This window comes from Ceraceosorus guamensis, assembly GCF_003144195.1.
Source record: "Ceraceosorus guamensis strain MCA 4658 unplaced genomic scaffold IE81scaffold_52, whole genome shotgun sequence".
Taxonomy (NCBI): Eukaryota; Fungi; Basidiomycota; class Exobasidiomycetes; order Ceraceosorales; family Ceraceosoraceae; genus Ceraceosorus; species Ceraceosorus guamensis.
The window spans coordinates 27791-48443 of record NW_020290047.1 but is presented as its reverse complement, the minus strand read 5'-3'; the positions used below and the strand labels follow the sequence as shown (position 1 = coordinate 48443).

General features: G+C 56.3%; 6 protein-coding genes across 6 annotated transcripts; 3 read left to right on the top strand and 3 right to left on the bottom strand.

Moving 5' to 3' along the window:
* The first annotated feature begins 244 nt into the window (after positions 1-244).
* Positions 245-2030, top strand: IE81DRAFT_325048 (oxidoreductase). The gene is made up of 3 exons (XM_025514399.1): positions 245-965; positions 1034-1470; positions 1569-2030. The coding sequence occupies exons 1-3, from the start codon at positions 680-682 to the stop codon at positions 1878-1880; spliced, it is 1035 nt and encodes a 344-aa protein (XP_025368120.1). The 5' UTR covers positions 245-679; the 3' UTR covers positions 1881-2030.
* Positions 2012-5472, bottom strand: IE81DRAFT_325046 (hypothetical protein). The gene is made up of 4 exons (XM_025514398.1): positions 4733-5472; positions 3408-4621; positions 3189-3335; positions 2012-3118 (listed from the first exon to the last, which is right to left on the bottom strand). The coding sequence occupies exons 1-4, from the start codon at positions 5071-5073 to the stop codon at positions 2274-2276; spliced, it is 2547 nt and encodes an 848-aa protein (XP_025368119.1). The 5' UTR covers positions 5074-5472; the 3' UTR covers positions 2012-2273.
* A 4091-nt stretch (positions 5473-9563) lies between these two features.
* On the top strand, positions 9564-11299 carry IE81DRAFT_198099 (hypothetical protein). The gene is made up of 5 exons (XM_025510857.1): positions 9564-9992; positions 10222-10231; positions 10345-10648; positions 10728-10840; positions 10945-11299. Exons 1-5 carry the CDS (start codon positions 9857-9859, stop codon positions 11150-11152), a joined length of 771 nt encoding a protein of 256 aa, XP_025368118.1. The 5' UTR covers positions 9564-9856; the 3' UTR covers positions 11153-11299.
* A 79-nt stretch (positions 11300-11378) lies between these two features.
* IE81DRAFT_331243 (hypothetical protein) lies at positions 11379-14570 on the bottom strand (the record flags this gene model as incomplete). The annotated part of the gene is made up of 1 exon (XM_025515232.1): positions 11379-14570. One exon carries the CDS (start codon positions 14568-14570, stop codon positions 11379-11381), a length of 3192 nt encoding a protein of 1063 aa, XP_025368117.1.
* Positions 14571-16261: 1691 nt separating this feature from the next.
* Positions 16262-18807, top strand: IE81DRAFT_198086 (hypothetical protein). The gene has a single exon (XM_025510856.1). The coding sequence runs from the start codon at positions 16661-16663 to the stop codon at positions 18647-18649; it is 1989 nt and encodes a 662-aa protein (XP_025368116.1). The 5' UTR covers positions 16262-16660; the 3' UTR covers positions 18650-18807.
* Positions 18808-18904: 97 nt separating this feature from the next.
* IE81DRAFT_304381 (putative histidinol-phosphate transaminase) lies at positions 18905-20640 on the bottom strand (the record flags this gene model as incomplete). Its single annotated transcript, XM_025512297.1, has 3 exons — positions 19851-20640; positions 19454-19740; positions 18905-19340 (listed from the first exon to the last, which is right to left on the bottom strand). Coding segments are annotated over exons 1-3 (1347 nt in total), but the record flags the coding sequence as incomplete, so codon positions are not given.
* Positions 20641-20653: the final 13 nt, after the last annotated feature.

The window sequence follows — 20653 nt, the reverse complement described above, 5'->3', positions numbered from 1 at the left end:
GCAGGCGCCCGGGGGGGGGGGGGGGGGGGGGGGGGCTTAAGATCTTGTTGATGCCGTTGGTCAGTGTAAGTCGAGCGCTCCGCTTCGGAAGTTCGGAAATGCACAAACCCTGCTTAGCGCTATCATCGGCAACCGCCACAGTTTCCGCAAGACAGCAGGCAGGGCAATCGTGGACGAGCGTCTTAGCAGTAGTTTGATGGGCAGAAGGAGCCAGGGAGTTGCAGAGCACGCGGACCGCGCTGCTCTCCTCAAGTCGACCGGCCGTTTAGTCAGCCTTGAAGTGGTATATTTGTGCGAATTGTCTGATTGTCCGCTGTGACCTCTACAGCAGGCAGACCAGCACGCTCTGGTTTTAGCAAGCTTTGCGACGCTGCTGTCGGCGCAAGGCCCAGCCGACTCTTCAGCTCGGAAGTAGGCACATCTTACAAGTCGCAAGGGCAAATCTTGGCCGGAACCCTAGATGGTCCAGTCCGACGGCGCTCCTTCAGTATGACAGAGGCGCAGAGGATACGAAGGGGTCCGATCGAGACTGGACCCTGTGAGGAGGGCGTCGCTGGAATGCCATTTGTCTGACATTATTAGCTTTAGAAACCGTGCACCCACGATTGCGCTTTGGGTCGAAGACGAAATTCACGCAAGGCGAGGCACATCAAGGCGTATAAGTTGCAGCGTCGTAGGAATGTTACTGCTGTTCTTGCCTCATGTCTCAACTCTTCACGCTCTTTGCCTCGCCACATCGACTCCGGCATCATCACGCCCAAGCTCATCCCAACTGATCAACGTCATCATGGCTCCTTCTGCTGTCGTGGACAACGAGACTGCTGAAGCAGTGGTGGTGCCGCAATCGGCCAACACAGCGCCATATGATGGGACGCAGACCCCTCCAGCTATAGAGGTGGCCAGCTCGCTGGACACGGAGCCAGAAATGAAGGAACTCTTCGGCATGAAGAAGACCACCACCATCGGTACGTTTGGGCTCTCCTAGCCCATAGGATTTGTACTGATCATTCCTTCTTTGTCTTTTGCTCAATAGTCACGGGAGGTGCTAGAGGACTTGGCTTGACGATCGCCGCTGCTGTTCTAGAATCCGGCGGTGATGTCTACTGCTGCGACATTCTCGACAAGCCCTCTGAGCCAGAGTGGACTTCGCTGCTTCGCAAAGCCAAGCGTTATGGCGGCGAGGCTCATTACGACGTGCTGGACATCTGCGACGTGGAGAAAACGAATGCGCTCTTCCGGTCCGTCGCCCAAAGGGCGCGTTTCCCCTTGAAGGGCTTGGTTCACTCAGCAGGTACCATGCACGAATCCCTAGCTCTTGATTATGAGATGGAGCCCTTTAGACGCATTCTGAAGGTGAACGTCGAGGGAACGATGATCGTTGCTCAGGCGACTGCCCGCATCATGAAAGAGCACGGTCTCGGTGGTTCCATCGTTCTGATCGCAAGCATGAGCGGCTCCATCGCAAACAGGGTGAGCAGAAGTCTTCGCGGCTCGCCAAGAATCAAATTGGCAACGCATGCGTCTGTTGCTGATCGCCACGCGTCGGTCGACCTTTCCGCACTTCCTAGGGACTATTCCTGACCGCCTACAACTCCTCAAAGTCTGCCGTCCTGCAAATGTGTCGCTCGCTGGCAGTAGAATGGGGTGAATACGGCATCCGCGTCAACACTGTCAGTCCAGGCTATGTGCGAACGGCCATGACAAATCTGTTGCTTCAGACGCAGCCCGAAAAGCTGGATAGGTGGGAAAGTGATAACCCCTTGCACCGCATCGCCCTCCCGCACGAGATCAAGGGCCCGGCGATGTATTTGCTCAGTCCAGCTAGCAGCTTCGTCACCGGCTTTGACGCCCGCGTCGACGGCGGTCATTGCGCATGGTGAGTAGTGGGGCAGTGTCGTCTTGCTTTGCCCAATACAATGCATCAGGTCCATCATAGCTAGTCTCGGTGCTCTGCCAGGGGTTTCGTTGCTGCTGAGCGGGCATTCTCGATCTGCGTTGCAGCTCCTCGAAAGGCGGAGGCACGCGCGACTGAAGCCTGCGAGGTGAAGACGAGGCTAATGGCACACATATCTGCTTTCACTGATTATTTGCTTTGACTTATTGATTTTGAGTAGACGTGCAAGGTGACAGTGAGGCGTGGGTACTTGAGAGAGCTTCGCTAGACGGCGGCACCAGAGGCTGCGGCGCACGGGCCGACGGTCACGTTTCGTTGAGGTGGGAGCAGAGAGGCACCAGCAGGATGCTATGCATCCCAAAGCTCGTTGGATATGGTATCATCGGCGTGCTTCTTTGCTGAGCGTGCCCAAGAAATTGTGACAAAAGACATTCTCCGGGTCCACGCGCCTTTTGATTTCGAGTAACCTTTCAAAGTTAGCGTGCCCGAAGCTACCTCGCACACGATCTAGTCCCTCTCCTCTCTCCAAGAAACAAGGGATTGGCGAGTGCTTGGACGTGCCGCTAACCCAGGAGTCAACTTCTTTCAGGTGCTGCTCGTCGTCGACATCCCCGCTCCAGATGGAACCCAAAGCGTACCGCGCCTCGCGCTGCGTCCGACTGATACATCCCGACTCGGGATCCGCGTCTGCGAGCGCGCCTCTTGCCAACTCGAAGATGAGGACGCGTGAGCCTTTTGTCGAGCGTGAAAAGTTTGCAATCGTCGCTTCGATGCATTCATCGGTAAGAGTGTCGAGACAGTCGCCCCTGACTAGCCACCTTTTGCCAGGCCCCGTGTCCCGCAATACCTGCGCCATGAATTGATTCTGCGCTTGAAATGGCCTCTCCTCGATGTCCTTCAGAAGTATCCTCTCCCCAGACCAGGAGCTCAGGGCCTGCACCACTGCCTCGCTATCGGCGGTGCGGCCCCGAAGATCGCAAATTTGAATCACAATTACGTGAGAGCCACCGGGCCCTTCGGTGAGAATCAGGTTGGCGTAGAGCTCCCTCGGAATGTCGCCCTTGAGCACGTCGCGCCAATGCTTGACGAGATCGTCTGCGGTCGAGGGCGAAAAGGGGAAGAGTATGCTGCCGCCATAGACGTGCGGAACTGGGTATGCCCTCATAGTGATGTGCGTCACGACGCCTAGACACGTCGCAGCGCCTCGAGCAGCCCACCACAGGTCTGCATGGGCAAATGTCTCGTCAGGTGTGCTGATCGCAAAGCTCGTATAAGCGAAGCACTTGAACCTCACCTGCTGCATCACTTGATTTCCCTGCATTCTCATCATTTAGGACGTGCACCGAGCCGTCAGCGAGAACCATTTCCAGTTCCACCACGTTGTCGACCGACAGACCGTAGGCTCGCGTGATGAAACCGAAGCCGCCAGTGACCATGGAAGCTACAAGCGGCGAGGGCAAGTGATGATTCAGTCTGGAGGTGCATGCACCGACGTGCAAGACGTTCGACTTACCTGCGCCAACTGGGTATGCGGATGATGGAACGAAGTACGGTGCTGCTGTAAAATTGGCAAATTGATTGTCGGGCATAGGTAGCGGCGCTTTTTGATAAAGCCTGCTTGCCGCGGCTTCCGAGCTGGTGTGCAGATCGCTTATCAACCCAACTCGACCCGCTTTGTCGGTGTATGCATCGAGATGTGGAATCGAAGCTCCGGGTCCAAATGAAGCCAAGAGGTACTTGTCGGTGTGTATACCAGGGCGCAGAGCACATGTGCTGAAGTCATTGCGCTGGGTTGACCTGTCAATGTCCAGTGACCTCATCGCAGGGGTGGCGCCCGTAGAGGCCTCAGGGCCTGAGGCACTGCGAGGACCAGCGTCTTGTGACGTGGGGTGACCACGAGGCAAGGGTTGACCTGAAGCATTGAGAGCGGTGGCGTCCTCACCCTGACGCCAAACGAATGCTCCTTGGGGTAGTGTGGTTTGTATCCGGCCAGCTGAGAGCCCAGACGCGGTAGGCGGCCGGTGATGCCTGTGCCACCGCTCGTGCTCGAAGGCAGAGGTGGGTCCAGATCCAAAGTTCCGAGCCTGCGTCGGGTCCAATGACGGCTCCCGGCCGAGATGTTGGCCTGAGGCGGCTGCCCTCGACGATGCAAGCTGCGGGAATGTTTGCCTTGCCGTGGCGTCATCCGATCCAGTCTTTAGTTCGTGATCGTCGGCACTGCCAGAGTCCACCGAGGTCGAGTCGGTACGCGACATGCTGGTCGTAGACGCACTCTCATTGCTGCCGGTCCTTGGCAAGTCTGCGCCACCAACTTTGTCAACCCATTCTGCGCTTTCTGGCGTGCCGTCACCACTCTCGCTTCTTCGAGATGATGATACGATAGGCTGCTCAGTTTCGTGTCCATTGGTAAGAATTCGTTGACGCGATGCGTCTCCGCCTGCGATTTCGCTGAAGGCATCTCCTGCCTTGCGAACTTTGGAGGGAGATTCGCCAGCAGAAGGCGTATCAACTGCAGAAGGCAGTTCAAGAGGCTCAGGCGACTTGACGGCGGGTTCCAGGCCTGAGAATGTAAGAGAGCCACCCAGTCCCTCAGGCTTCAGGAGTTTGACATCGTCCATCTGCTGAAAGTCAATGAGCACATCGCCTGATGTTGCCCAGCCGGCAGTCGAGTAGCCGCCCGACTTGATCGATGGGCTAAGACTATACTTGCGACAGAAACGAAGAGTGCTGTGGAAGAAGAGAGCAAGGGTCAAAGATGCCAGGAATGAAGATATTGGAATGGACACGAAGCCTGTCCAGCTGGCTCAGAGGAGACGGCACATTTGGAGGTGGACTTACATGGACACATCCTGAGAAGTCTTTGGTTTCACTATCAGAGTCGAATGGCATTTCGCAGCACTGTTGAAAAGACGAACGCTTTCATCGAAATCCTTGTCTGAGCTGCTTGCATCCCCGTCCTTGCCGTGCACCGTTGTGAAAGAGACAGGCGGCGAATCGTCAGGCTGAGCACTGAGCCGAGAGAGTTCCGATGAGGGGGCTGGACCCGAGCGTACCAAAATCCGACCGGACAGCTGCGTTCTGAGTTCTTCGTACAGGCTAGCAGCTTCCTCTGCACGTTTGGACGGGGTCGACGTTTGGACAGGCATAGAAGCCCCCACGGGGTCGAGAGATGTTGCCATAGTGCTGCAATCGATACTGCAGCACTATGGACTTCTGAGAGCAGAGGGTTGGATGTGGCTCTAGCGTGATGTGTATGCTTTGGGCACACGGGTCGCAAATGGGTTACTGAACAGCGACGAACCTTGAAAGGGTGCTCACGTGCACCAACGAGCTTTTGCTGATTTCGCCTCTTTGAATAATAGAGGTGCAGTCGAGTGGAATCGACTGAGTTGTGCCACGAAGCTGCAGTCGAAAGCGGGATGTTGATGCTCGAAGCAGCCAGTCAGCAAAAAGTGGGGATTGAACGGTGCGGCAAGGACTTCGCACAGTGGCTGTGTGTGATTGTGTGCCGTCTGGGATTGCGTTGTGGTGGTTGAAGTGTTTTCGCAATTCTCTTCGCTCCGAGGGTGGCAGAGGGGGGGTGGAGGGGAAATCTTCAAAGAGCAAGCAGCGCGAGTCGCGCGCGCAGCTGAGGTTCCTGCGTGCAGCAAGCAGCAGCAGCAGCAGCAAGCGCATGCAAGCACTCACGACTGCTCGCCCTGCCGTCTCGCGAGCTGGGGCAGGCCGGGCCTTTTCCCAAAAGCCGTGCGTGTAGGTGCGTATACCGGTCTAGGTCTATCGGTGTAGTCCGCACTAGCGCAGCAGTGGATTCATCAGGATTCACGATTGGAAAACCAAATGTCAATGTCCGATCGCGGCCTCAATCTGTTCGTCGGCAAGTGGCGGCGCTACTGCACAGCAGAGCAGAAAAGACAATCAGCTTTTTGGTTTGGGCAACTCTGACTTGCACACAGGGAGGGAGCACTTTGAGCGGACTTGAGGAGCCACCTTCGATTCGCATTCAAGTTCAAGTTCAAAATGAATCGCAAGCTTCGTGCTCAGAGAGCCATGCCATATATATACACTTTTGACTGTTCATGCTAATTCGAACTTCTCGGCCATGCCATGCGTATTCGAAATCAGGCCTCATCCGAAGCCTTGCAACTCTTCGCAGCATTACTCTTGACTCAAAGCCATCCCTCCATGGCTCAAGAAACACTCACAGCACCCCGGGACCGAAGGATGCGAGCCGGGAGAGAGCGTGCGTCGCGCTGCATCCACCCAAACTCATTGAGGTACACCATTTGGTATAGAGTCAGAGTCAGAGTCAGAGTGGGGCCGGGGCGAAGCCGCGCCAATCCGTCTCTGTCATCAGAGACTCGTGACTCTAACTTTTGACTAGCAATGAAGCCTCTTCAGCCTTTCCCAGAGCGATCGCTGAGCGCCTTCAATCGTGAATCCCTGTTGCGAAAGCCAGGCAGTCTCTCGAATCCTGCTCAATGCCCGCAGTCAAAGCACAATCAAAATCGCCTCGATTTTGCATTCTCGATTCTCACGACGCTTCATTCAGATTCATATTGGTGGTTGTATACTCGTGACTTCAAGTGCAGGCCGAAAATGCCTGTATATCAATCGTGAATTTTGAATTGTTCTCGCTATAGGCGCTTGTCTCAGACTTGCGCCGTGCGTGAGACAGCATGCTCAAAGTTGTGCGTGCGCGTTTCTATATGAGCAGACAGGCTGCGAGGGGGGCATCAGCAGCATGCACAGCAGCATAGGGTCGTTGCTGTGCTTCACGTCCACGATTAGAGTTCAGCATTCAGTGATTCATGGTTCGTTGTTTCAGCTTGAACAGTCACGAGTCAGGGGACTCTCTGCGCAGATCAGGATTCTTGATTGCTTTCGGTGCCCAGCTGTATAGCCGCCGTGTAGCCCATTCTGATTCGTTCCTAGCTCCATTACTCCATTCAGGCGATCCATCTTTGAGTCTCGAGCGTTGCACGAGGGCTTGCTTTGCGTTCGTGGTTCGCAAAAGAGTCGTAGTGAAATGAGAAACATGCTCTTCTGATCGCGTTACAAGCACAGCGTCTGCGCAAGTGAAGCAAGCGTCTGCTCAAACTTACCGTACCCACGGTGCAGCTGCACTTGCACGTGGACCACTTTCTGTGGACAAGTTGCTTTAGACTCAAAGCTCGGCGAGCGCTTCAACGAATCGAAGCGTTAAAGGGGGAGGGTTCAGATGGCCCGCGTCGGACTGCTCAGGCCTCTTTGTTGTCTGCTTCGGCCATGCTCTAGCACAGCCTACTCACACTACTACTGAGTGGACGTGAAATGCGGAAGAGCGCTCTGCGCTAATCACGCAGCGGCGTACATCTTTTGCTCAGATGACCGCATATTCATCCAGGATTTGCAGATGGGATGCTATCATAGCACATGCATGCAAATGGCAGCCATCTCTTTTCTCGGAAGAGGTGGCACCAATTGGAAATCGACGGTGCGGCTCCGCGAGGGGCGGCCCGTGTCTCAGCTCTGCCTGCTTCCCTTAATTGCGCGCATGGACGGCGGATCTTACCATCTGCTGTGTAGCTATATATCCACAGCCGCTGGGCTCGGATGGACCAAAGTGCTCCGTTCAGTCACGAGTCTCACCGCAGAGGCGTTTACAGCTCGCCCAGCAAAGGAACAGATGCGTCGTGAGCTCGAAAGAGGGCAGCAGCGTGTGTGTGCCTCGATCACCTTCGAGCTGCGCGCAGCATCAGCAATCACGAATCGTGGATCGTGAGTTCCAACCGCGAATTTCCGCAAATCACGACTACTCGTGTCTTGATTGTGATGGTGAATCACAATTCTGATTTCGCAATCTTGAAGCATGCAGTCACGAATTCACTTGTCGCATGGAATCCATCTCGATTTCGAGTCGGGCCGAACACGCCGTATAGTTTGTGACGAATCGGTAAAAGTCGCGAGGAACATCAGGCTTCACGGAGGGGCGAATCGGAACGGCGCTTTGGTAGTCTTTCTTCTGAGCTAGGAGGGGTTCTCTCGAAGCAGGCCTCGATCGCGAAGCTCAAGAGTCAAAGAGAAGGGCGGACTTGTGGGGGTGTGTCCCTGGCTACGCCTCAGCAGAATCACGAATGCAGCAGAAGCGGAAGGGTGCTAGCTGGTATCACGAGCTGCAGAGCTGCAAGTGATGATCGGGGAATCCAGGCAGGCGGCAGGAGCCAAACCAGCTCTCATCCTGCTCTCATCACGAACACGGATGCGCTTACTCACGATCGGCGACTTGCTGACTCGATCTACGAGATGGCTAATCGTGAATGTACATATCGCTCAGACAAGCACAGGCAGGCCACTTCGGTCATGAGCATCGAGTACCACTCAAGACCCACACGCCGTCGCTGCGGGAATGCGTGCTAGGCGGCTGCGTGCTAGAGCTGGCGCTTCAATTAAAATGAATCTTCGATCGTAACGATACCTGTTCGGGCGGCTCGGATACGCACCCATGGTGAATGTAGAGCCACGAGGAAGCACATATGTATCCCCCAATGCCCGCAAGGTTCTGGCTTAGCGCCCAAATGAGCGCGTTCGGGCATGAGGCAGACTGATATTATCACGTAGCGCGCATTCGTTGCGTGTATTCACGATTTTGATTCGTGATTGGTACCGCGCGCGTCTGCAGGCGTAGCCTCCTCGGAGGTTTCCCTCGGCAATCTTCGGTTGTCACAGCCATGCAACAGCCTATCAATCGCAAATCGCGAATGTTATTGAGCTGCTCACTGCATGATGACTGTCGGGGCCACGCACGCTTGACTGGACGAGCTCTCGTCTTTTGCTCACCGTAGCTGCCCCGAAGATCGCCAAAAAAGTCTCTGTACGGTAACGGTAACATTGAACAGAGTGGAGCGTGAAAGGGACGCGTTTCCGATCGATGAGCAGGAGAGGTTGTCGGGATGATGAGCAATACACATCATTTGCTGACAGCCGCCGTGGCTGGCACTCGTCTCTGATCCTGATGCTGCATCGTGATGGTCAAATTTCCATGGACAGCGCAGCTAGGCAGACCCGACCGGGCCGGAGACTTGAGCCGAGAGCGCGATCTGTGTGGCTTCATTGCGCAGGAGCTTGCATCATGCATGCGACTGCGCGTGCGACGTGCGACGTGCGCTCGCCGAGCTAGCTACTCACCATATATACCGGCTCGTGACGGTGTTTCCGCAAGCATTCGCGGTCTAGCGTGCCAAGGCACACGTTGGAAGTGGAGTCACAGAGTGGAGCGTGGAGCGCGCAGCGGTCAGCACACTAGTCGTGACGCATATAGGCAACAACCGCGAAGTCGGTGAGCCATCCATTCTAACCCGCTGAATTGCAATCCGCATACGCGTCTCAATCATCACCATCGCTCATCCATATACAGCACAAGTGATAGTCAACATCCGAACACACTTTTTGACTCTTTCCTCTTGCGCTCTCTCCATATATGCTGCATATAGAGCCGCGATCGAATAGCCGGCTGCCGCTTTGACTCACAAAGATCTTGATTCAGAAATTTGGGGCCCAAGTTGCAAGACATTCACGCGATTCAATTACAAGCACAAACTTGAACAATCAGTCGATCAGGGCTCAAATTGAGCAATCAAGCCTCCGCGGTTGACAGACCGCGCCTTTGCCGAAGCGCAGCCTTTGGGGGGTCGCAGAAGAGAGTCTGGCTCTGAAGGAGGACTCGAGACTGCCCGCACTCACTGTTTCTTCCATACCGATTTTCATCGAAGACCCTCGACAGCCGGAAACAAGGTAGATTCGGAAGCGTAGCCATCCACATCGTCCCTCAGAGACTCTCGTCTGAGTGCGAGCAAGCTTTCGTGAAGTCAACACTGCTGAAGGGCCGACCTAGGCTCACACGAAAGGGGAGCAACACAGACCTAGGCCAATTGAAGTCGATCGAGATCAATTAAGACATCGCGAGTACGGCAACGCGTGTTTCAGATGCCGCTCAGTACGCCATTGAGGCTCGGCTCCGCCTTGCTGCACACCACATCACTGGCCATTTGCTGGTCTGCCTTTCTGTCCTTGGACGACCTAAGTGACATCAGTGGGGTGGATGTCTCATTGCAATATGGAGGTGAGCAAGGTATGCCCGATGCTGCTGCTGCTGCTGGTGCTGCGGAGAGAAAAGGAGAGCTCTTGAACGCCCATTAGGATGAGGGATTTGTAGCTTTGTTCGAGGCATGTGTATATAGCGAAGCTGGATCGTCGCTGACTCTAATCTGCCACACACACTTTGATGCGTTTGCTGCCTGCGCAAATGCGCCCATGCCCGACGTCTCGCCTGGTGCTGATGCTCATTCAAGGCCACTACCAGTGAGTCACGAGTGAAACCTGCCGAACGATATTTCAGCGCAAAGAGTCACGAGCGCCTAACGCTTCGTCTCTCTCTCTCTCTTCATGATGCTGGCAATTTCATCAATTGGCAGATTCTTGACCGTCTGCGCGTTGAGGGCCACGCAGATCACGATGGGCGTCGCGCTTCTGCACGACATTTTGGCCCTTTCAGAGCTAGCGACGCTCAAGTCGATTCTGAGCGTAGCAGTCTTGCCGGTAGAGACGCTGGTGTCTATGCTCTATTGGACTGTGCTAGCCATCGATCCAGATCTCCTTGTCCCTCCGAGATTGACCGACGATCCCAACAATCCCGGTCAGGTGATCAAAGAGAGCATCCGCTTGCCACTTAGCGCAGACTTGGCCATGCACGCTGCACCCGCCGTCTTTCTTCTCGCTGTGAGTATAGCAGCAGCGGGAATTTGATGATCTCCAGCAAGCCGCTGTCTTACAAGTGCCTGGACGCTGTCATTCAAAGGACTTTTTGCTGGTATCACCTCCCTTCCCAAAGAAGGTGCGACCTGCCTTCGTATCTGGCATAGCCACTGTCGCCTACTGCGTATGGTGCGAAAGATGCGCAGCAGTGAATGGGTGAGTCTTTGCTAGAATCGCTTTTTCGGAAGTGTCGCAGTCCAGCAATCGGCTCATCGGCATCACGTCTTCACCATGACGCCACTGTTCTGCTCTTCCTCTAGCCACTATCCTTACCCGCTCTTGGGCTTGCTGTCCCTGTGGCCTAGACTGGGGCTGTATGCAGGCTGCAGTGTGACGATGGTGCTTGTGCTGGGCGCCGTGCGCACCATCCACGCCGCATTAGATCGACGGTACAAGAGGGTGTGGGATGACACTGTTGCAGAGACCATCGCAGGCAAGGTGGGCGAGCTCTCCAAGAAGCACGAGTAGGCTATCGATGCTATTGAATGGCAATGCTCGAGACATTAGCTTCAAGCTTCTTTACAAGACGCCGCGACTGCACAGAAAGAATCGGAGTGGTCCAGTGTACAACAGCATCGCGGGCCAGCAAAGCCATACGGGCGCGTACAAGTGGTGCATAGAAGCAGCAAGATCGAGGGGAATGGACTCTTTGCAGGGCCATGTGACACAGCAATCAAACACGTCAAGGCCAATCTCACTTGCGCTCTTCCCACGCATCCTCCTGCTGCACAGCGTCTTCAGTGACGAGCGGTGTGACCCAGCTCATGAGTTGATCGTCGACCACTCTACCATCTCCCGATCTCTTGGCAAGTCTGCGTCTGACTCTGGCCGCCAAACGTCCCACCGGCCCATGCTCATCCTCCTCCTCAGCAGCAGCAAAATCCCTCAACTCTCCGGCTTCGTTGGCCGGATCGACCGGTATACCGTCCAAACCTATGACGCGATATTCCGGACTTCCTGGCTTTCCCTTTGTGCCGCCGTTGGCATTGCGCATCTGTTTCATGATGCGACGAACGTACTCTACGTCGTGCGCTTCGATGGCGTGGTGCAGATCTCGAGGAGAGTGCAGAGCGGTGCTGCTAGTGGTGGGACAAGCAGCGCTGAAGCGATGAGCAGCATGCACGTGCTGAGCTAGTCGAACCATGGTGAAAGGTAGATGAGGAGCCTCTCTAGGCAATTGAATGACCCGTCGAGCAGAGCCCCGTCTCGAATAGCTGACATCTAGACTGCGCGACGAAGCCTTGAGTGCGCGTGCCAGATCCCCTCCTTGCAGAGATTGCTTCGGATCATTAGTCGGCACGAGGGATATACAGATGGCTACGTGTGCAGCTGTAGCCGCAAAGGGGACGCTACCAGGGATAAGCTGCCCTCGGCTGCCTACTATGGCAGTGCCCAATCCGTAGCCAGAATCGCGCAGCCGGGTAGGGGTCACGACTTCGACTTGCACAGCGAGGCTCAGCACACCAGCCTCGGATCTTTGTGAGCCTACCTGCTGCTCGCTGGCCAGAGCTGCATCGGCGATTTCTTGAGGGCCAGCTGTGATGAGCGTGTTGCCGTACCATGCCATAGCTCGCAACAGACCCTTCCAGCTCGGCGCTCGGATGGTGAAGAAGCTGGATCGGTGGCTACCTTCCCTCAAGCCGGATCCGTCGGCTGGAGCCATCGAGAGCTGCACCGTGTTGGGAAAGCGGCCTTTTCCTTCCGCTGCGCTCTCATTTGCAGGTGACGCATAAAGCTCTGGCGCAAAAGGTTCCAAAGCATAGCCCCAGTCCGTGCCTGCCATGGTCGTCTGTGAAAAGTCGCCCCGATTTGGCGTCTGCCGTGCGGCAGCTTCGTCTACGCTCGTGGCTGACGTGGAAGCTGACGGTGCGTGCGAAGTTGAGGTCTGATGCGAATCAATGGTCGCGTCGTGCGTCATCGTGCTCGCATTGCTCATTTGACGCGCTCGATCCGAGCGCCCATCCTTCATAAAGTTGGAGTTAGAGGAAGATGCGCTCTGATTGCTAGATGCGCGAGGACGACTGTGCACTTGTCCACCACGCTCCACAGCAGTCAGAGTAAACGCAGAGCTGCTGCTCGACTTGGACGGGCGAAAAGCCGGGGTTTGGAGACTGGACGATCCCGCAGAACCGCTGCGATTATGTGCTGTTCTCGACCGCGTCGATGCTGCGCTGCTGACAGACCTTCTATGTTGGTGCAGCACACTCAAGAGAGGGTTGGGGGAAAATTCTGCGTCGTCCTCCTCCTGAATCGCCTCGTCGAAACTGCCGATCTCGACTGGCCGACTTGCTGCTACGGTGGCTGAAGACGGCGAGGAGAGGGCAGGTGTCAAAGCTGCAGGTCGCACACTGGCGCTGGAAACTTGAGCTGAATCCCGATCGTATAGGCTAGCAGCGCTAGATTGCGCCGCTGGACTGCCGTGATGAGAATGCAAGGATTGCTTCTCGTTGGGCCAGTGGTGGTGGACATCCGCAGATTCGTTGGATGGGCGAGCAGCGGCAGCAGCAGCAAGCAGGGCAGGGTGTGTCTCGAAGCGGATGTGTGAGGGCGCCGAATCTGGTGCATTTGGAGGGCGATCGTTTCCCACCTCGTCATACATCGGTGGCGCTTCCGCGTCATCGGCGAAGGGGTCACCGTTAGTGCCGTCGTACAACGCGTCCCTTGACCCTTCATCCTGGTCCCCAAGGGCTTGACGGTGAGCGGCGTCTGGAGTGGCGTCCTCAAGAGCATTGCTGGTCGAGCCACCTGCCGACGGTCCCATGACAGGCGGAATCTGTGGCAGAGGTCTCCTATTCGCACCCGCATCTGCCATCGATGGATGCCTCGAAGCACTAGCGCCCGAGGGTAGCGGAGGTAGCGGCGGCGCGGCTGTCGACGTAGATGTGTTCGGTTCTTGTCGCATGGTGACTGCCAGCTGATAGGCTTGATCTTGGTGCAAATGTCTCCAGTACGCGGCATCGCCCGGCTGCCCACCTTGACTTAGAAAATTAGTCAAAGCTCGTTCTTCTTCATCTCTTCTACTCCACTCCTGCTCCATATCTATTCTGCTCTGTCTCAAAACGCTCTCCTCTATATCTCTCGCATCCGCTTCTTCTCTAGCCCTCCTCTCTCTTTCCTCATTCGCCTCTCTCTTGCTTCTGTCCAACAATTCTTTGTCCGCCTCAGCTCTCAATCGAGCTCTTTCAGCTTCATCGTCACGACTTTGCTGCAGCGTGAGGGCTACTCGAGCTTGCTGTTCTTGCCTGACCCTTCTCGACCTGATCGCCTCTTCCTCGTCCCTCAGACTGGCCTCCATCACGGCTTGCAGTAGAGCGGCTTCGTCGGCCTCAGCTTTCGCGCGTTCCTCAGCCGCACTCAGCTCCATCGCATTGATCTGTGCCATCTCTTCGGACGATAGCCTTTCATGCTGCGCAGGACCCGCTGCTCGTCTTCTGGTGTCTGCTTCTGCGGAAAGACGCGACGCTTCGAGAGCGGCTCGAAGATCGGCTTGACAGCCTTCGCAAGTCGTCGTGTCGTGATCTGCCGCTTGTCCGCTCTGACTCCTTCCTGCGCGATGCTCGCTCTGCCAATCAGAAACTAGTCCAGGCTGTCTAGACTGCTGATGGACCAGGGATGACTGTGCTGTCGTAGGACGCGAAACAAGTGGGCCTGCGCTTGCCATTGGTGCTACGCTCGGTAGCACGTCTGGCCTGAATGAGCCATGCTGCTGTGGTGCAGTATGTGTCGAAGGAGGTGAATACGGCCCTTGCGCACCGATGGATTGGTATGGATATGTCGTGGCCCCCGCGAAAGGATGCCAAGCTTGTCCTGGAGGTGGTGATGCGGCATGCGAAACGTTCACTTGAGGGGAGGGTGTTCCTGGTGTCCACGCGCTTGGATTTGGCATCGCGGGGCCTCGAAAAGAATGCGACCTCGGTTGGGGAGCAATCGGCTGAGATGGTAGGTTGTGTGGGCTTGTGATCGATGCTACGGAAGGTGACCTAGCTGGCGGGTACATCATGGTGGTGGGGGAGTTGGAGGCCGAGTGAGGATTTGGTTGAGGCAATGCATGCCCTGCATAGCTTGATCCTACGTGGCCGTGTGGGTATTGACGATCGGGTGCGCCTGAGCTCGAGGCGTGCTGCGGTTGAAAGTTGAATTGCGTCCAAGATCCTGTTGCAGAGGGGTGATGGCCGGCGTGAGGCTGTGCTCCTGGGCGCGCGTTGACATCGCTGCTGCTGCTGTAAGCAGGCGTGGGAGATCTGCTGCGCGAGTCTCGTCCGAATCGGTCAGCCTCCTGCGGCTTGGCAAGCAGAGAAGAGCTCGATCCTTGCCTATCACTTGCACTGAGCCTGTCGTCCACCTTTGTAGAAGAGCCTGTCGCTACTGGTTGATCCAGCCACATATCGGATGAGGAGCTGGTGGTAGCGCTGCTTATGGAAGCTCTTTGTTGCCGAGATTGCTCGCCGGCGTGATGCAGCCCCCACATCAGCGGGTTGGAAGTTGGCGGGCCTCGTTGTGGTTGTTGGCTCATCTTCATTTACACTGAGCGGGACCGAGTGAATACATGCGAGTCAGTCGAGTATTCGTGATTGTGGCTGCACCGATGCCTGATTGATGTCGCAGGTCATTGAGCCCTTACCATGGATCTCTCGAAGCCCTCACCTTGTGCCTGTCGACTCGACTGCTTTCTTCCGACTTCGTTTGACCGCTGCGCCAAGAGGATGTGCGTGTGCCGATTAGACAATCACGAGTGCGGATATGGGAGCACGCGGACAGGATGCGCGGGCTGACTGAGGTTCAGCTGAGGCGGTAGTTTGCAGCTGCAATCGTAAATGGGGCCGCAATCGTGAAGGGAGTCGAAGATCAATCCCGGTGCGGTCGCGCTGCTCTTGGCGCTCGGCTGACGCGGCTATGCTGTCATGGAGCGGGCTTGATGTGTGGTGGATGATGTACTCTGCGGTAGGCAAGATGGCGCGTGTGGTGTGGATAGAGTCGAGAGTACTCACCACTCGTAATTTGGCGGAATCATCGACTCGTGACTCACGACTGCACGCATCCACATCTAGCGAGCGCTGCTGCGCTTTGCCAAGCTCGATCGACCCTGCTGCAAGCGCGCCGAACGAAGGGTGACGTCCGTGCTGCAAGCAAGCATCCAAATAAATGCACCGATTAGCCGGGGCACAGCGTGATCGGCCAGAAGCGGGCGGGCGTGCGTGCGTACGCGGCGCGTGTCATGCACGATATGCCACACATCACATCACACATGCACGCCCATCCATGCCCATGCACAAGCTTGCAAGTCAAAGTCACACAATCTCATCAGCATCGCAGCAGCTGCTTGCATCCACCGCGTAGCATTGGCCGGCGCGCATCACTTTGACTTGCGCGGGGGCAAAACCCACAGGAAATCATGAATCAAAGCCCATACTCAAACACTCAAGCCATGCATGCAGGGACTGTCCCGGTACGCGACTCACGTGTGATCACACAGCCACATCTTGGTCGGTCTTACTCGGCCCGTAATCCTCGATCTCTCCAATTCAAGAGCCAAGCACCGCGTGCGTCGCGCGGGCGAGCCGTGCCTACGCGGTAATTTGTCAACTTGCGCGACGCGTCTCGCGCGAATCAAAAGTCAGTAGTCTCGAGTGTGAGTAATAGTCAGACGGGGCGCCGAGAGTCAAGAGTGCAACACCAGCCAGAGAGCACCATCGACATCTTCAAGGCTCAAGCCGCCCAGCTATGTGTGACAGGCGTCGATGCTCTTGGGCATCCACGCTTGTTAGCATCACTGCAAGGTCTCATCAGGCAGCTTCGTTGGCTCTGCAGCTCAAGACTTCGCCACAGCTATCGTCTCGCGCTCTGCGAGCGAGCTGACCAGACGCTCATCAATCACGTCGAGGACGAAGTTGCAGCCATCGCCATCGGTCCTTTTGCCTCGCATCAGAGAAGTTCGAGCTCTGGTTGGCACACCTAGCCACGAGGGTACAATTATCGATGCCAGGGCGTCAAGTAATGCGCGCCTCTGAGCGCTCTCGCCGCGATGGCGCACGCGTGCCCCCCACTAGAACAGAGGGCACTATCGACTCAAGCAGGAACGATCAGCACGACGACGGAGCGCAGTATGATAGCAGTCAGCCAAGCATGGCGCCTACTGCGCCTCAACCGCTAGCTCCGAGCCTGCTGAGGCCCGGCCATATGGTACCCGCAAATCCTTCTGAGGCGGACGTAGCACCTCACGCCCACCTCCGACCTTTTTCTCGAATTCGCTTTCAAGCTGGGAACCCGTCTGCTCTAGGACTGCTCGGAGCTCTTCAAGTCGCGCAGCGTGGGATTTCGCGACCACAGACCGAGCCTTGCGCCCCTTCAAGTATCGCAGGCCCGAGCCAAGTCGTCCCCGCAAAATCTCGGTCTACTCCCTCCGCCGTAGACAATCTTACGACTTCCAAGTTGAATACACCGAGCCCCGCGTTCCAGTGTGAGAACCTTGGCTCCATGCTTCAGACTCGCTCCTCTCAGGCTCAATCCTCAAGCTCGGCTCTCTCGATGCGGGCTCGAGATGCTCCAAGAAACGCACCGAGGCAAAATCGCAGAGCTTCACGCCAAGTACATCCCCCCTTACCGGACTCTTCTCGAGAAGGGGAGACTCAAAGGGCCAGCTCGCGTGCTGCCCAAAGTGGCCTAGCTACTGGGGGCTCTGCAGGGGATCCTGTACACCCAGGTTCAGAGGCGGTGTCGGGACGCATACCATTGGCTGAAATCCCATTGTGGATCGCCGACGCGAGAGGTCACTCACTCCGGAGGCTAAGAGGAGAACCCGAGCTCAATGTCGGTGCAGCTCAAGAAGATGCCTTGGCAATCTCGAGGCGCAATAGCGTGAGTGCGGCGTGTACGCAGTCATCCACTTTCAGCCTGCGCGATCGATGCGAGACCTTTCCGCTGATGCAATCGGACGCTGCCACGCCATCGCAGTCTCCGCCATCTCTGCGGACGGACTCACGGGCGAGCCGACGTTTGGGAGAAGGACTTAATTCAGATGGCAGCCTTGCGTCCTCGAGGGCTCCTCCAAACACGCTCTTGAGAGCTTCGCTTAGGCGAGCTCATACGTACGGCATAGCTGCTATCACCAGCAGCAGTCCAGCCGGGAGCCGGGCAACTCAGGAGCGCTCAATACCAGCACAACGAAGCAGCTCTTCATCCCGGTCAGGAAGCATGCGCGCTTTTGCCTTGTTGGACTGCTCTAGAGTTGGGGTGTTGAGGCCCGCCCATGGAGGTTCGCCTCGGTCAGCTCTTTCCAGTAGCACTGCGAGCGCTCCAACATCGAGCACTCCGGTGCTTGCGTCCGGACGTAGAGCAAGAGTAGCAAGAGGAGCAAGATCTCCCTTGCAGCCCTCGTCTCCCTTGCCCTCACGACCACGTAGCATCAGCCGCTCCCCTTTCGGAGACCTCGACGAGTCTGCTGGAGGTAGCAGCTCGCGCTCAGATACGCCAGACCCCGAGCCGGCTTCGGGTCGCAGTTCGGATATCATGCCTCGTCGACACGACACTTTTGTTGCAAGCGCCGAAGCCGAATTGGAGAACTCGGCACATCTGACTGGTCCGACCATCGATACTACTACGACTAGCATCAGCACGCGCAGCGTGACGGACGTGGGGGACACCGTCGACACTCTGGATACTATCGACACCGCTGAGACGAGCCACTCCTTGCGCAGGTCCCGTTCCAACTCGACGAGTCTTTCTCCCGCGAGCCTCTCGGCATCTCCACGCCGCGCACTGCCCAAGACGCCACCTCGTAGCGGCAATCGCAATCGTCGCTATTCTCCCTATGCCTCACCCTCACGACGAGGCGACGTGCGACAAATCGACGAAAACACACCTAGTCCAGTTCGTCGACAAAGACAAAAGGAGGCGGAACGTGCGCGCTTGCTTCATGAGCAGCGTGAGCAGCGTGCGCAGCTTCTGGGCAGCCAGGCCGACCCTTGAGTCACCCTCACGAAAGCAGTAAAGGGACCCGAGCGTGCGCGCCTCTCGTTGGCAAAGAGAATGTGCACACGATACCAAGCATCACTGTTACACTTCCAAATATTTCGCGATATCATCACTTTGGTTGGCGCTGGTGGTCTCCGTGCAAGTGCTCCCAGAGCGGTCCCAATCTGCACCACTGACTCTTGTCCCGCACCCTTGAGATTGCACCAACATTCTATTACAACTGAGGGAGTAAGAAAGACATCAAGATGAAAGCAACTCCTTCATGAGTTGAATGCACCTCTCGTTTTCCTGTTCAGTTCCCACCGTGATCCTAAGGCAACCTTCGCAGCCCAACTCTGAGCTCCTGTTCCTGACCACGAGGCCCTTTTGCTCTGCCATGATCTTGTAAACCATTCCTGCTCTCTTGCTGTCCGGCTTGCCACCTTGCTGGTCCAAAATCTGCACCAGCACAAAGTTTGCCTCGTTGGCTCCCAGTATCTGGCCAACGCTGGGGATGCTCTGCAAAGAGGAAATGAGAGCATCTCGGTTGGAAAGCAGTTGACGAACGGTGGAGCGCATTTGAGTCAGACCAGCTTCGGAGAGAGCCAAGGATGCTAGGTGCGCTGTGGGTGCGGAAATGTTGTAGGGTGCTTTGGTGTTGTTGAGGATTTGTATGAGGGCTGGAGAAGAGTAACAGATGCCCAGCCTGGCAAGAGCGAGGAGCGGATATGCCCAGGGCGTCAGAGACCCTCGACGCACCGCGATCCGATGTCACTTCACGGTGCACGAGCTGCTATGGCAAGCATGCCGACTACTCACCGAATGGCAGCAAGACCAAAAGCCTTGCTCAGAGTTTGCGTCACTACCAGATTCTTGTATTCTTTCAACAGAGACACGGCCGAAGCGTCCACCGACCTCCTGCCCGACCTCAGCTCCTCCTCTGCAAAGTCAATGTATGCTTCGTCAACGACCACCAAGCCGTTCCAGTCTTGATAATCGAGGATGCGTCGGATGGAGTCCAGGGAGAGAAGCGTGCCAGTCGGATTTCCGGGCGAGCAAAGGAAGATCAACTTGATCTGCGGTGAGGCGGACAGGGTGGACAGGATCTGCGGGCAAGGCGCGAAAGCGGGCGCAAGAGGAGAAGACCGTACCAAATTAAGTCGTCGGATGTACTGCACGTGTGCTGTGCTAAGCAAGCCGGGCCACGCGAACTCACATTGTCCACATCTAGACTGAATTTGCCGCCCTCGACATTCAGAGGAACCTTGATGACATCCAGGTCATTCACCGCAGCGCACACACTATACATGCCGTAGGTTGGTGGGCATATCAAGATGGCGTCCTGACCAGGTTTAGCAGCGACTCTTTGCAGAAGATCCAGCACCTCGTCTGAGCCGACGCCGAGCATCACGTAGCTTTCATCTGGAAGCTGACGGAGGGAAGCGAGGGTGGGCTTGATGTCGTAAAGACTGGGATCTGGGTATCGGTGAAGTTGCAGCGGATCGTCCTTGGGCAAAGTGCCACTTCCAGGCACCGACACGCTGGTGGCCCCGTTCGCACCCGCATTGTCGTGACTTGCTTGAAAAGCGGGAAAAGAGCTTCCTTGAGGTAAAGAGTGACCCAGAGAGTTCTCGTTGGCATCCAACAGTATGCCATCTTGATAGTCGTCCCTTGCGCACCTGTATGGCGCCAGACTCAGAATGTTGGGCCGGATCACTCTGGAAAGGTCAAAGTGGGCAGGCTTGAGCGAAGAGACCGCGGCGATTTGAGAGTTGCTCAGGCCTGGTACCAAGCCTTCCTTTGCGGGTCCCGCACTGGAGGGCGCGGCGGACGGTGACATGATGGGCAAAGGGAATAAAGCGGTGTCTGAATGATTGTCGAGGAGGTGTGTTAGGCTGTTGCAGTAGACAAGCTGGCGGATGGTAGTGGACGATGATGGAATGCCCGGTCCCTACTGCACGCATGGATGATCGACCTCGATGCACAATCACAATCCTGAATCATATTCACCATGAATCG